General features: G+C 36.5%; 1 protein-coding gene across 1 annotated transcript in view; it reads left to right on the top strand.

Moving 5' to 3' along the window:
* CPED1 (cadherin like and PC-esterase domain containing 1) overlaps positions 1-16,624 on the top strand; it is a 306,287-nt gene that overhangs the window by 126,515 nt on the left and 163,148 nt on the right. The window contains exons 9-10 of the mRNA XM_032276171.1: positions 13,982-14,124; positions 15,454-15,526. Of these exons, the coding sequence (XP_032132062.1) occupies positions 13,982-14,124; positions 15,454-15,526 (216 nt within the window). The remainder of the gene's footprint in view (positions 1-13,981; positions 14,125-15,453; positions 15,527-16,624) is intronic.

Below are 16,624 nucleotides of genomic sequence, written 5' to 3'. Positions count from 1 at the left end.
TTGCTGGGGCTGGTAGTCCAGGGGTCTTACTCCTTGGAGGCATTGTGGGGAATGAGGTTCACCACCCTGTTGCTGTAGCCTCACTCATTTTCATACCAGGAAATGAGCATGACAAAGTGGTCGATGAGGGCAATGCCAGACCCAGGTGGAAGAGTGGATGTTGTTGTTGAAGTCAGAGTAGATCACCTGATGCTCAGTGTAGTCCAGGATGCCCTTGAGGGGGCCTTCCAATGACTGCTTCACACCTTCTTGATGTCATCATATTTGGCAGGTTTTTCCAGATGGCAGGTCAGATCCACCACTGACACGTTGGCAGTGGGGATCCAGAAGGCCATGCCAGTGAGCTTCCTGTTCAGCTCAGGGATGACCTTGCCCACAGCCTTGGAAGCACCAGTAGAGGCAGGGATGATGCACTGGAGAGCCCCGTGGCCATCATGCCACAATATCCTGCAGGGGCCATCCATAGTCTTCTGGGTGGCAGCAATGGCATGGACTATGGTCATGAGTCCTTCCACAAAACCAAAGTTGTCGTGGATGACCTTGGCCAGGGGTGCTAAGCAGTTGGTGGTGCAGGAGGCATTGATGACGATCTGGAGGCTGTTGTCATACTTCTCATGGTTCACGCCCATCACAAACATGGGGGCATCAGCAGAAGGGGCAGAGATGATGACCCTTTTGGCTCCCCACTGCAAGTGAGCCCCAGCCTTCTCCATGGTGGTGAAGACGCCAGTGGACTCCACCACGTACTCAGCACCACCATTGCCCCACTTGATTTTGGAGATATCTCGCTCCTGGAAGATGGTGATGGGATTTCCATTGATAACAGGCTTCCCGTTCTCAGCTTTGATGGTGCCATGGAATTTGCCATGGGTGGAATCATACTGGAACATGTAGACCATATAGTTCAGGTCAATGAAGGGATCATCAATGGTGACAACATCCACTTTACCAGAGTTAAAAGCAGCCCTGGTGATCAGGCACCCAATACAACCAAATCCATTGACTCAGATCTTCACCTTCCCTATGGTGTCTCAGGGATGTGGCTGGCAGTGGGAGATAAGATGTGGTTGTCTGTAGAACAGGAGGATGGTATAAATATGCAAAGTACACAAATATAGGATACAGTTTTATGGAATATTGAATTTACTTGGAAGAAATGACTTGTAAACATACTACACTGTCTTATTTTTAGATCAAACAAATTATGTAAGGGATGTAAGTGATTAACAGATTGATTTCCATAAAACTCTAGTCTAAGCCAGTCACCACAAGCTCAAAAACATCACCCTGTCCCATTGCCCCAAAATCAAGGCCTAAACTTTTTTCTTGGGGGGGGGGGAAGATTTCATAATACATAGTTTTAAACTTACTACACAATATTAGTTTTAAAATTACTATAAAGTTAGCACTGGCATTATATACTCAACATGCAAGACTGCACTACTTGTATCCATGAATCTTTTGTGTTACTTCTGTTTCATTACAATCTAAACCTCAGATCTACTGTTCACTGGAATTCCTTTAAATTATCTAAATGACCTGATATTATGATACAGAACTGAAAATTTGCATTTTATTTCTCTGAGTGCTACTGAGGCAGCAGAAATGGATTCTTTCCTGGGATTCTTCACACATACTTTGTATCCTCTACCTTCTGCAATATAAAGACATATTTCACTGCTTTTGTTATATCTCTACAGAGCATCTGCCTATAAGGTGGTTATTCTCTCATTGCCTCATTGACTGACACAGAGCATTCCTATACACATCACTCTATCCTCTTTGTCTCAAAACAATTTGTCCTTTCACTCCCTATTCCTAGCCTGTAAAAGCAGTTCTTAGAATTTCTATGAAGCAAGTCTTTAAAATTTAGAGAAAGGGACTTCAAACAGGAGTGGAAATCCCAAGCACCCCTCCATTTACATATATATGTGTATACATATGCATTATGTATCCCCTCTACAGCAGCTTCCTAATATGTGGTCTCTAGAATCTAACAGTTCCAGGTACCACAGCCTCATTAACCTGTTTAAAAAAACATACTGTTACAAACTAATGCTTTGGTAGAAATTTCTATTAGAAGTTATTCTAAGAATTTTTCTTTGTGCTTGATTACCCAGATTATCTACATGAAGAATATTTATTCAAGTCACACAGAGAGAAAACATTACTCTAAACTCAGGAGTCACAGAAGAAAAATATTATGCTAAGGAAATATATTTTGTTTTCATGCCTTCAAGTAGTTACTGTTAAGGAAAAAGAAATGTGATTTTAAAATATGAATAGGACAATGATGACATCCTTTCAGGCTGAGTAATAAGCAAATATCCAATTGCATTAAAGGAGAGAGGAATAAATTACCAGCATTAGACCTATAGCGCTGGATATGCAGGAAAGGAAAGAAACATCCCAAGCCATGACTTCTACAGGTCTGGGGATGCATGTGCAGTAGGAAGGTCCTTGTAAAAACTGTATGACCTTAGACAAATCTGCTAACATCTATCAACCATTTTTCATGTCTGTAAAATAGGAACTGTTTGTCTTTTGAGTCCTTCTACAAATATTTACCGGCTACCTCCTATACGCTAAATGTTATGTTAAGCTCTCGTAGCATAGCAGGAAACTAGGTGAAGTGCCTGCCTTTGCAAAGTTTATTCTTGTAAGGAATGACAGGTGAAAAACAGATAATCAATTATATACATTTAAATACATTCAGATAGTTACAGGTATTTACTATATCTAAGAACAAAGTGAACAGGATGGATGTTGACTAAGAAGTATCTGGACTGCCCACTTTATGAGAGGTAGAAAGATTGCCCTGAATAGGTGAGATTTGAGCTGTAGTTCTGTGACGAGACTAAGTGCCATTTGAAGAGATGACAGTGAAATATTCCCAGTAAAAGGACAATTCCAAAGGTAGGAGAGTCTTCACATATTCACAGAATGCCACAGCCACTGACTGTGTTACATGTGAACACAGGTTGAGTGGTAGAGAGATTGAGAGAGAGGCAAGAGTCCAATCATACAAGACTCATAGGAAAGGTAATAAATGGAACTTTTTTCCTATGGGCAAAGGGATGCCACTAAAAGATAGCGAACACGGGGTTATCATAACCTGATTTACTTTTTAAGCCCATTCTACTGCTGTGTGGAGGACAGATTGAAGAGAATTGTGAACAGAGGCAGAGAAACCAGTTTCAAGGCCATTCAGGGGTCCAGATGAGGAGGATGGTGGCTTGAACTAGGTTGATAAGATGATAGTCTAAAGGAGAAATGTGGATACATTTGTAGGTGGAAAGAATAATTGGTGGTGGGGTGAGAGAGAGGCTAAGAGAGAGGGTTCAAGGATGAGTCTTCAGCCATTATTTGAATGGTTGTGCCTTTGACTGAGAGATCAGATGGAGGGACAACCAGTCAGTCAGGAGGAGGAGTGGAAAAGAGAAACTTGAAATGAGGAGGTGGAGAGGCACACAGGTTCCTGTTCATGCTGCAGCTTGCCTATTGAGGCTGGTTCTTACTCATCCGCCCCTTCTCAGGCTTTGTTTGCTCTGTAACCTGACTGAAGGCACTACCAGAAAATTTCTTTCCTGGAGAATTTGGTGATTCTTTTCCCATTCACTTCCTCTCTCTGCCTTTCTTCTCTCCAGTCACTGGAACCCCTACTTCCAACAGAAGTATCCTACCACTTCTAAACAAAGAGAAGAATAATTGTAGCTGTTTGCCCATCCTAGTGTGAAAGGAAGGTTCCCACAACTCCAGGTACCCATTACTATAAAAACCTCCCTGGCAGAGGTGCCTGTTTCTCAGCCACCATAAAATCAAGGGTTATTTTCAAACAGATGATGCCTCAAATCACAAGTCTAATCTCTTGAAGGATAGTAGAGTGGTTCAGTGTGATGTATTCAGATAAGATGAGAAGAAGATGCTTAGGAAAATGCTCACCCTAAAAAGAGTTCGATCTGTTCAATGTTTGGGATGGAAGCCAGAGTGAAGTTGGAGAAGTTTTAAACAAAGAACTCAAATCAGAAGCAGCAAGCCTTAAGTTGCATTCTAAGCACTGAAAATAAAAATAATAATAATAAAAAAAAACATGAGATCCTTAGATCACCTCCATATGAGAGTTTCCTGTGAGAAGGAGTTGCAGGCTCCATTTCAAAAAGAGGAGAAATAAAGACAAAATTTAAACAATGATAAAAGGCAAATTGAATCAGTCAACTTTTGCAGGGCAAATCACCTCCAAACTTAGTGACTTTGAATAAACATTTATTATTTCTAATGTTTCTGTAAGTAGCCTGGAACAACGGCTGCTCATCTCTATGGGCAGATGGTGACTAAGCTTGGCTGGGTGGTCTAGCCTGCCTTCACTTACGCTCCTGAATATTGACTGGGTGTCAGCTAGGGCCATTGGGATGACTTGGCTATGTGCCTCTCATCATCTTGCAGTCCACCCAGTGTTCTGTCACACAGTGGCAGTTTCAGGATTCCCAAGAATAGCAAGAGAGCAAACCCCAAAAGCCAAGTCCTCTCCAAGTTTTTGCTCGTGTAGTGGATTGAATGGCTGCCCCCAAAAGGATATGTCTATATCCTAACCTCCAGAACCAGTGAATATTACCTTATTTGGACAAAAGGCCTTGGCAGATGTAATTAAATTAAAGATATCAACATAGGATCTTCCTAAATTATCCAGATGAGCCCTGTGCCTGTCCTTGTAAGAGAAAGTCAGAGAGAGATTTGACACAGAAGAGAAGAAACACAGGAGAAGACACACCTTCGCATCTTCACATGAGTGAAGATGAAAACCAAGATTGGAGTTTTGCACCCACAAGCAAAGGAATGCCAACAACCACGAGAAGCTGAAAGAGACAGCAAATGAATTGTCCCTAAGAGATTTAAGAGGAAATGTGGCCACGTGGTCATCTCGATTTTTGGATTTCTAGCCTCCAAAACTGCAAGGGAATGAATTTATCTTGTTTTAAGTTGTCAAGCTTTCAGTAATTTGTTACAGCAGTCCTAAAAAGCAAAAGGAGTTTGCAGCACATTTGCTAAATATCTCATTGGTCAAAGAACATCGCATGAATAAGCCAAGATTCAAGGGGTGAAAAAATAGACTCCACCACTGGATGTGAGAAGCTGCAAAGTCACACTGCAAAGGGGTATGCCTACTAAGGAGGGAAGAATATGTGACCATTTTTTACAAACTGCCACACTAATGAAAAGAAAGATTTTCTTGTTAAGGCAGATTACCAGCAGGTTTGACAGGATGTAATTTAAATGTGAGAACAGGGAAATATTTAAATTGGGGGCAGGAGAAAACAAGAGAAGTAGGAAGTGGGTACAAGTATCTTGACTGATGACTTCTCTACTGAAAGAGAATTAAGTTTCTAATGGTTTATGTCCTTCAGCAAGTAAGGTATAGAAACAGTATAATTTCACCCACATTTAATCAATGTCTTCTCACATATATGTTTGTTCATATGATCATGGAGCCAAAACAACTCAAAGAAAAGCAATATTGAATACTTCAGTATACTTCAGTGATCATTCACAGCTAATTCAACTCAGTTGTACTCCAGAACAGCTTAGGAATTCCTACTATGTGCTGGGTCATATAGAGAAAGACTCAAAGAGAAATAATGGTTTTTGCTTTCAAGGAACTCTCTAGTGGGGGAGAAATATGTATTTATAAATAACTCTAATACAAGGCAGAATGCAAGGGATGACTCAGAGTTGCAGAAATAGTGAAGAGTAGGAGAAAATTATTCAGGTTGGAGAAAGTTAATACGTTTCACAGAACGGATGTTATTTTAGCTGAGCTTAGAAGAATGAGTAGGGTTTCTTTAAAAATGAGGAGGGATGTTTACATTTGCTTTGCAGAGACAACATGAATCGTGCAGGTAAAACGAACTGCCTTACTTGGCCAGAATTTGAATGTCTGTAAGAACAGGGAGAATCCTAGGGTGGCCTGAGGTGAGAGGGAAAGAGAAGGAAGGAAGAGAAAAACACACAGGATTTGTGGAGTAGGTTAGACCAGATAAGGATATACTGGAGATGAAACCTGAAGAGCTTGAATTTTATGGAATGTAAAATGTAAGTGACACTACCGTCATTTTACACTTCTAAATGTATTATTGGACATAGGCTTATTTAAAACCTTTTTTTTTTTTTTTGAGATAGAGTCTCTTTCTGTTGCCCAGGCTGGAGTGCAGTGACATGATCTAGGCTGACTGCAACCTCTGCCTTCTGAGTTCAAACGATTTTCCTGCCTCAGCCTCCCAAGTAGCTGGGACTACAGGTGTGCGCCACCACGCCTAGCTAATTTTTTTGTATTTTTCGTGGAGATGGGGTTTTGCCATGTTGGCCAGGCTGATCTCGAACTATTGTCCTCAGTGATCCGCCTGCCTTGACTTCCTGAATGCTGGGATTACAGGCATGAGCACCTGGCCTTATTTGAAACTTTTATGAAACCTGGGAGATAGGTCGATATGTTTATATCCACTCTATGGATGAGGAAATAAAGATTCATGATTTAGTGAAGAGGACAGAGATAATAAATGTGGTTAGGATTAGGACTCAGATCTCTAGTGAATAAAATCTCCCTTAGTTACCACTAACAACTTGTAGTACTACTCTGCATTCCTGGCGTAAGTCTTGTTGACTGCTGAACCCAAGAGCTCAATGCATGAGGCAAGGATGCTGCCTTCAAGTTTGTCCCTTACACCCTTGAGTTCTATGTCTACCTTGATAAACTGTTGAATTAAAAGTGCAAAAGAGACAGATGTGTTTCTGTAGACGCAAAGCTGAATATTTATAACATAGTCAATATAGGAAAATCAAGTTAAAACATTTCAGATGAATTAAATGTGGGTATAACAATTTTCAAAATGTTGGGCGGGGTAAGCTGTAAAACCTAGAATGATTCTGCTCTGGGATTTCTTTGCAAGTGTCTTTGTGTTCTTGGTTTAATTGCAGTTAAGCCAATGCCTATGGGTGAGGTTTCTGTTAAGTTAGATGACTTGAAATTCTAATTAGTTCACCTGTAGTCATATAAAAGACCTTGGCTCTATGTCAGAAGATTGACAAAGGAATACACTTTTTTTTTTATTATTTTTAAAAAAGCTTAAGAATTGCGTGTATCACTTTTTGAGTTCTCATAAAAATAACGCACTTTACAGTAAAAAAGACAAAGGCACTTCTGTTTACTGTTTATTTTACTATTGCGTGGGTAAACGTTAAGTGTGTGTGTAAATGTCTATTGATTAACTGTTATGTCCTCCAAGCATGAATGAATTAGCACCTTATGGTTTTTAAGCTGACTTGGAATGTTCAAGAAAAGTTCAGCTACAGTTGATTCATATCCTTCTGTAAATGTTGGGGACTTCTGTTCTTTATGAGCAAGGAACTGACATGTCTGGAACTGTCCTTCATAAAGATGACTGGCAGCAAAGAAAAAGAAATTATTGTGGGCAGGGAAGTCAGTAGTCAGTACTCAAGACACAAAGAGATGGTGTGGATTTGGGCCATCTAGCATTATATTTAACTAGATGTTAAATAATGAACCTTTAAATTATGCATAATTAAGTACCCACTTAAAATATCGCATGTAAAAGGATCACAACTTTGGCGTGAGAGAGGTGTAAGGTAATTCGTGAGAAGGGTGTGAGGAAACAGCAGAGAGTTGTCATAAATTTCCTATGGATTCAACAGCCTTTAACACTCAGCCACTTAAAAGTTAGGGCAAATTGTTCTATCATTTTCTTTTTTGTACAACCAGAACCCATTGTCATGAATACATTTCTTTTTCTTTTGTGATTGACCAGGAGACTTAATAAGACCTAAATTAGATACCCTGCATGAAATATCCAGAATATAAATTGAAAACATTTTCCCTTTTTACTTTCTTACTCATTTGAGAGTATTTATAGATATGAGATAGGTATCTTTCTGCCAAATGAATCCTTTATTTGCAAATTTTTGTACTGCCTGCAACAAATATTACTTGGAAAACACATATAACCAGATTTCAATGCCATCTTCTAGTCGAGATAATTAATAAAAGATGGAATGTTTTCAAATGAGCTGTCAGATCTTATTTTATTGGGAGTTCAAAGAAGGCTTGCGTTTTAACTTTAATGGAAATAGTTGTGACCTGCTGGAACAATGGCATTTGTATAAAGAAAATGAGCAGGCATATACATAGAGAGTTCAATGATAAAATCTTTACAACTATAGCTTTCGCTCTTTGCTGTTAAATCTCTCTGCTCCTTTATATCCCACTGAGAGATTCCAGAAGGAATAATAAAGAAAACCTGCCAGTTCTCTAAGAAGGTTGAATATAATGCAATCAAGGGTCTATCATTCAAAGCAAATAATTAGATTTTTATGCTATTCACAGCCTTTTATATTTCTATACTCTGCTTCTGAACAATTCCCTTATATGCTTGTGGGAGAGTTTAAAGTTTTCAGCTGTGAAACTGATTAAATTGTATAGAATCTACATTTTGAATTTCCAAGTTTAATATATGCTATAAAGTTTAGGGCTATTAAGAAGTACAAATGAATAAAATTATTCATGTCACTGGAAACAGAAAACTTACTTAAATATTGGAGTTTTTAATCTAATTACAAGGAATGAGTAAAAGTATCCTAATTTAGGTTCAGCCAATTTGGTTTTCTGTGGTTTACCCTGAAGCAAGCCAATTTTCAGTGAATAAAACAAATGATGAGAGTATTTATATTCTTAAATCATTTGACTTAACATGATTTTTTTCTTGATCCAGGCAATTTGATTTAACATACAAGAAAATATTCTTAGTTTTTCCAAAAGGTAATTAGGCTACATAAATTCTCAAGTTGTTGAGTTGTTGTTAATTGTGTGGGTGTAAAGGCATGTGCTTGAGAATTGTATCAGTTCCAAACACATTTTCGATGAAAGTAAAAACAGAGATCATTCATTCTTCTGGATTTCAGGGTCCATCCACATTCCTAAAGCTAATACAATAAAAAAACACAGGGCAGAAGTAATGCTGGGGCTTTGTAGCAAAGCAGATTGACTTCAACACCCATGTTGCTTGCCCCCGCTGTATAACCTTTGGCATGTACCTTGCATTCTCAACCCCCAGTTTCTTCATCAATAAAATAAGGATAATGAATACCATACTCATGGCACTGCTCTGAATACAAACAAAGCAGTGTATGTAAAATGCACAGTGTCTGCCACATAGTGTCAGCTTGGCTAAGAATGGTGCTTTCAATTATGCTCAGTATATACCCAGAAGTGGAATTGCTGGATTGTATGGTAGTTCTATTTGTCATTTTCTGAGGAACCCCCAATTGCTATTCAAGCGGCTGCACCATGTTACTTTCCCACCATCAAATTGCAAGGATTCCAGTCTCTTAATATCCTCACCAATGATTGTTATTTTCTGTTTTGTTTCTGTTAGTCGCCATCCTCATGGGTGTGAGGTAATATCTCACTGTGGTTCTAATTTGCATTTCCCTAATGAATAGTGATAGTGAGCATCTTTTCATACGATGTTGGTGCAAAATGACTTTACATACCAATATTCCTTCATCTGACTTAAGTAGCAATATTCTTTAACCTGAGAAGATGAAAAGTTCTCTCACACATAAAAACATCGAGAGAAACCCTGATATACTTTAGTAAGGTACAATGCTGTTAAACATGACATTCTGCTATGGCTTCTCAGTCAAGAGAAGTTTTCATTACTTTGAAAACCCTAATACTGGTTAATCTTTCATCCTCTGTTCTAACTCATAGATTAAATTTTCTTATCTCTAAAATTCTGTCAAATAGCTGTAAGCTTCTATTCTTCAAAGGTTTTATTACAAGACACCAGAAAAGTATATATTTTCCCTCTCTCACGAGATGGGAGCAAGAGATAAACATCCTGTCCTGAGGAAAGTGATGTTACCCAGAAACTGTAGTAAGGTATTTCTCTTATCAAGGTATCTGCGGTTTCTGTAATGTCATAACTTTGTTTACTCAACAGAATTTACTGAATACTTACTTGGCATTAGGCACTGAAATCCAGAAGATAAAATGGGACAGTTTCTGACCAAAAAATAAAAATAAAAAACTCACAGTCTAGCAGAAAGAGCAAACAAGAAGGTCGGCAAGTTTAACACGAAGCAAATGACACGTTGACATTGAGATCAGTTCACCAAAGCAAGGTCTTATGGGAGGATAGAGAGAAATAATGAGCTGGAACCCAGAACATAACATGGGAGGTGTTGTAAAATATGTGGTGGAATGAAGTGGTTAACAAGGGCACCTTGGAAGTATTTTAAGATATCAGACATGATCGAAGTTTTTCTATGTACTTTTAAGTTCACTCTGTTGCTCTTGTCCTTCCATTTTTAATTAATTGAGAATTTTAGTTCACCCACTTATATTTGAATAAGTTGCTTGAATGGATCAATGTTGTAAAAATGTAAATACTTTACTAGTTACTGCTTGAATTTTACACAAGTACACACAAATGGTGGTGCGTTAGCTGACTGGTTTTATGACCAGGATCTTACAAGGGTATTCTTCATATAATTTATTTTGCACTAAATTTGTATTTCATTTTTACACTGAAGGAAGAAAATGTATAGTTTGTAAAACTGTTTCATGTCATCTTAAAAGTTGCAAGATGTTCTTTTATTCATTTTTATTTTACTCCAATATATCGATTTCCTTGCAAACTTACATTCTCACATTTATTTAATTCAAAAACATTGATTAGAAGTGTTGATATGGAGAATGAGTCTCTTTAATATTTGAGTTCATGGCTTGACCTTTCTAAATAAGCAGCAAAGGTGAAGGTGAGCCTTCAGGTATTTGTGAGTTAAGAAATGCCTGGGTGAAGTAGTCCAGGTCCGGCAGCAATCGAATGGAATTAACATCAAATAATTTCAGATTTGACGTTGTCTCATAAGATCATTGAGTGTAGTTCTGTCATTTTGCACTGAGACTCACAGAACTCATGTAATATGACCAAGGAAATACAATTAGAGTAACAAATTGCAGTGTAACCAGAAACTCAAAAAAGTGATTCACTCAGTCTAAGTGAGTTAGTTACAAGAACTGATAAAATCTGTGGATTCTTTGGGAGACTTTGAAAGTTTATGATTTTTAAAAAATACATATTAAGCACTTGTATGATTCTACTTTCATTTTTGGCATATGTAGTTTGCTTTCCACTATACTAAATGAATTTAAAAGAGAAAATCACACTCATCTGGATTTTTTTTTTTTTAATTGAAGGGCTTACATAAACTGAAATGCATGCAATGAGAGAGAAAGGAATGCAGAGACAAGATTGGGAATGAAACTAATACAAAAAGAAAAGTAGCTCGTTTCTGAGTCTTGCTTTTTTGAGGGCCATTTTCTTTCTTCTTTTTTCACAGTTCTGGTTAGAAATGCAGTTATGTTCTAATTCTGCTTTCATGATTGTTGGTTGATGTTAGACCTTCTCTCAGCAGGCTGAGTTCCTAGAGAAATGGGAGAAAGACCAGTTATTTGGGTCCCCATTTCTACTCTTTCATTTCTGTTGGGAGGCACACCCATGGAAGGGTCTGTTCAATCATCATATGCGCCCCTTTATTCACTCTCTTTAAAAACATTTAAATTGAATGCCTTATAGTTTTAAAATGTTTTTCTTTGGTGAGTATTACAAATCTGAATTGGATTAGGAGAGTCTAGGTGCCACAACCACTTTAATTGAAATCTCCTTTATGTGGCTGTGGACTTCTTTTTCTTTGTTTTGTTTTCTTAAAAGACTATTTTTAGAGCAGCTTTGTTCCCAGAACTTTTTTTTTTTTTTAGACAGAGTCCTGCTCTGTCACTCAGGCTACAGTGCATTGGCATGATCTTGGCTTATTTACTGTAACCTCTGCCTCCTGGGTTCAAGTGATTCTTCTGCCTCAGGCTCCTGAGTAGCTGGGATTACAGACGTGCACCACCATTCCCAACTAATTTTTGTATTTTTAGTAGAGGTGGGGTTTCTCCATGTTGGTCAGGCTGGAGAGCTCCTGACCTCAGATGATCCGTCCACCTTGGCCACCTGAAGTTCTGGGATTACAGATGTGAGCTATCATGCCCAGCTGTCTTGTTTTAATTAATAAAAAAATAAAAGGAGCTGACATGTACTGACTATGGATTTGCTGAGTGGTGAAATTCCTTACATACATTCTCTCATTTAATCTCAGCAATACTTCTATAAAGTAGGTGCTGCTATTAATCCCATAAGGTCTCACAACTTTGGCACAAAACCAAAGTTAAACCTGGACCGTTTTACCTCTAGAGTCTATAGAGGTAATATCTATGTGCTGTGCAACTTGTCCCCCACAACAAAGAATACAGGGCTTTCTAAAGGCTAGAGTTCTCATTAAAATTTGAGTGGAATGGCATTCGATATTTAAATGCTTACTGTTACAGTCAGAAATTAAGAAATCATTTTCATTTTAGAGAAATAAGTGCAACCCTAAGACATTAATTTACTAATCTTCCTCATGGAGATATAATCTGATAATTAATCTTACTTATCTGCTACATAGACGTTTCCAACTTTCATATATTATTAGCCTTAACCTCTATGATATTCAGGTAACATTAAAATAAGAAAATGCAATGTCACAAATAACCCTTTCTACATGATATGGTGAAATTAGTGAAATATGATGAGTTACTGGGAAAAACATAATGTTACTCTGTTTTGAATCAAGGGTGTTAACATTTTTAGTGTTAGCAATAATTTGTTTTCTTTTAATCATACAATTATTACATTTATTTTCCTAAGTAAAATGGAAAAACATCCCAATTGCCAAATACTAATGATGCATTCTTAGAGTCTCTATGTGTAATCTTATTAGGTTTCTGTTTTTCAGCTGGAAAAGTTTATGAAGCCAGTATTCGTTTATCTTGAGGGAATTTTGCTTGCATTGAGAAGACATATTTACCGTTTTCCACAGGCAATTCGGGCCAATATTTGTCCTTCTTTATCACAGCAACAAAAGTTTTTCACTTTGCAATCCTGTGTAGTTTGGATAAAGTTAGTCTGTTTTTCCAAAAAATATTAATAGAATACCTGCTGCATGTTTTTTCAAAAAATATTTTTTGTTCTTTATCTTTAAAAGAGTGTGTTTACACAGAGAAAGCTTATGAATCAATATGAGATAATTTTATACTTAAAAAATACTCACTTGAACTTTATATGAAGCATCCTCAAGAAGTTTTATTTTTATCATTTTAATATTTAAGCAAATAAAACCAGCTATTTGTGACACTAACAATTGTGTTTTTAAGCTGACACAATTCAGCTTCATTTCCCCTTTTTTTGTAATACTGCCCTATACCCTCTATCCACATGAAATAATTAATTATTAAAACATCAGCAGGACACTGGGATTCTCTCAGTTTCTTCTCTGATTGGCTAGATCTTGCACAGAATAATGACATGAGGAAGAAGCAACTTTGTTACATTTATTTTTGTTCCAATAGGCACAGAAAATAATAATAAACTAACATTTGAATTTCACACTTTGACAGGGCTTTCAAATACATTTTCTTCAATTTGGCTTCACATCTCTCTTGTTGGTAGATATTAATCCCAATTTAAAGAGAAGGACACAAAGATTCGGAGAAGTAAGAGACAAGTCCAGCTCACCTAGTTAGTAGAGTTACAAATTAAACTTTGGAGTTCTGATGACGAGGCTTGCATTTTCCACGATTAGATGCTGTGAAATGAGGAAAATAAAATGGAGATGCACTTCCAAAGAAATGTAAATTACAAGATATTTAAACCTTTCTCTTTCAGTATACCTATATCTTAGATTACCAACCTTTCTGATTTAGCGGGGGGTTTTGGGTGTGACAAGTAGAGATAACATAGAGGAATCCTTCAAATTGGTGACCTTGGAAATGATAGACAAACTGAGGCTGTTGTTTTAACACATGAATCCTTTACTTTGTTCACAGCTGCAAACATTTTTTGAGACATTCCTGAGAGCCAGTTCACCTCATCAGGCTTTTGATATTATGAAGGAAGCAATTGGCAAACTCCTGCTAGCAGCTGAAGTATTCAGTGAAACATCTACTCTGGGGCCAAAGACCTTTCATAGGTAAAAACAAATTTTAATTAAAAAAAAGACAAGACAATAAAGAAAGAAACCTATCTTCTAAAACTTGTTGGTGGAAATATATCTTAATTATCATAAGTAGGTGGTACTTGGAAAATTTTATGTCAATATACAAATCTAATCTTCTAAACATATTTGGCCATATTTACAGATCCCAAAACTTTAGTACACATAACAGACTCAATAGTATCTAAGTAGTGGTAATAAGAAGTAAAGTACACATTTTAAAAGTTAATCTTTAAATTGCAGTTTTTTTCAAGCACAACTATTTCTATCATAGATGCTTAGCATTGACTAGGTGTAATTTTACTTATACATAATAAATTTTGTTCTCAAACATTCCACTGATTTTATAATACAGAGGAGAAAATGAAAAACTTTATTAAGAAAATTCAATAACTCCTATTCCCATATCTATTTACTTGAATGTAACTTACTGCCTTTGTTCTAAGGAAATGTTAAGTCTAGTATGTTGAAAAGCAAGAGAAGAACATCAATTTAAACCTTATCATAATTTAGACGTGAATAAGTGCCTGGCATGTAGGAGTAGGAGAATTTTCTTCATATTTAGGTTTCCATGGAATTACTTTATTGCTTAATGTGTTATGAATATTTTGGTATAATTTTATTTTCTGCAAGAAATAAAACAGAATCCAAATCCAAAAATTAATCACATGTAATTTTACATTATCAAAGCCATTGTTCTTTTTAATTAGTAGACATGTTGAAATTTAACTATATAATTATTAATATAATACTAAATAAGAGTAAATACCAAAGAGAATAGAGTTTTTTGTTATCATTTTACTTTAAGTTCTGGGATACCTGTGAGGAACGTGCAGGTTTATTACATAGGTATACCTGTGTCATGGTGGCTTGCTACACATATCAATCCATCATCTAGGTTTTAAGCCCCACGTGCATTATTTGTCCTAATGCTCTTTCTCCTCTTGCCCCCCCACCCACAACAGGCCCTGGTGTGTGATGTTCTCCTCCCTGTGTCCATGTGTTCCCATTGTTCAACTCCCAGTTATGAATGAGAGCATGTAGTGTTTGATTTTCTGTTCCTGTGTTAGTTTGCTGGGAATGATGATTTCCGGCTTCATCTATGTCCCTGCAAAGGACACGAATTCATTCTTTCGTATGGCTGCATAGTATTCCATGGTGTATGTGTGCTACATTTTCTTTATCCCATCTATCATTGATGGACATGTGGGTTGGTTCCAAGTCTTTGCTATTATAAACAGTGCTGCAATAAACATATGTGTGCATGTGTCTTTAGTTTTATGTTGCCCTGTGTTTTCATTTTAGATGCAGATTCTGTTTTCAACTTCTAACTTTTGATATTGGTTATGGCAGTTTCATGTACCCTGTAGTGCTCCAGGTCAGTATGCCAAAGGCCTCATAAGTGGTGTGGGTTTCTTCCTTGTGGTGAAAGATCAGTGTGTGTTGTTGTTTTCACTCATAGTAACCAATCAATAAATAGCAATTTGCAAAAGTCACTGTAGGCTTATATTCACTGTGGTTCAGAGAATTAACTAGTATGTAGAGAGTCTATGAGTCCAATCCTGCCTATGTGTCTCTGTAAAACAAACATGAATTTTTCTATGGTTCAAGTACTATTTGTGAAATAAATGTGGTATGAAGTCAAGTGTGCATTAATGGAGAGAACAGGAAGTGCAGATAATAGAAAGTAACAGATTATCTGGTGTATTTACATGAGATTATAAAAAGATAACTTTTATTTTTTACATATAGATATTTAGTTTAAAATTGGTTTATATTTAATTTTAAAAGTAATGGGAATTTTTGAAATTTTTTTGTTATAGATACTATGTGTAAATGAAGTGTTTTTGTACATTTTGATTCTTTTCCTTCCTCTCATGTTAAATACAGTCATTCAGACCATCTCCCCCAACATATTTTTTTCCTCTAACATAGCACTCAGTGACAAAAAGCTTAAAAATAATTTATTAAATTAGTCTATAGAAAGTTGTACCTAGGGATATGGGGTGGGAAAAAAGGAAGAAGAGCAAAATAAAATTATGTGTAACTAGAGTTCAACTTCGTATAACATTTAGATGTTTTCAAACTATTATACAGGTAAACCAATTACATTATAGGTGGTTCAGACATTTAGTTAAATAGTTCCAAGATTTTGGCATAAAAATGTAAAACTTTATTAAATGACACCTTTTAATAGTCATTTTTTCATTATTTTGCATGCATATTTAATAGTTTGTATTATGCTTTTTAAAATCTGTTCAGAAAAAAGTTATGTACCATCTTGAATGAAAGCATATTCTTCCACTATAAAAGGTACTAAGGTAAGCTAATGTGATTTTATAATATATTAGTTAAATTTCTTATACTGTACATTAAATAATTGTTTTTAAATTGTATCTTTAAAAAAACATTATTCACATTTATAAAACTGTTGACCTCCAGAAGGACCACTAGATGTCATTTCTGATCTATAATC

Source organism: Sapajus apella, unplaced genomic scaffold (assembly GCF_009761245.1).
Source record: "Sapajus apella isolate SASKATOON/1434 unplaced genomic scaffold, GSC_monkey_1.0 scaffold7, whole genome shotgun sequence".
Classification (NCBI taxonomy): Eukaryota; Metazoa; Chordata; class Mammalia; order Primates; family Cebidae; genus Sapajus; species Sapajus apella.
Note: the sequence above shows the minus strand (reverse complement) of the source record. Positions and strands in the feature narration are given on the sequence as shown.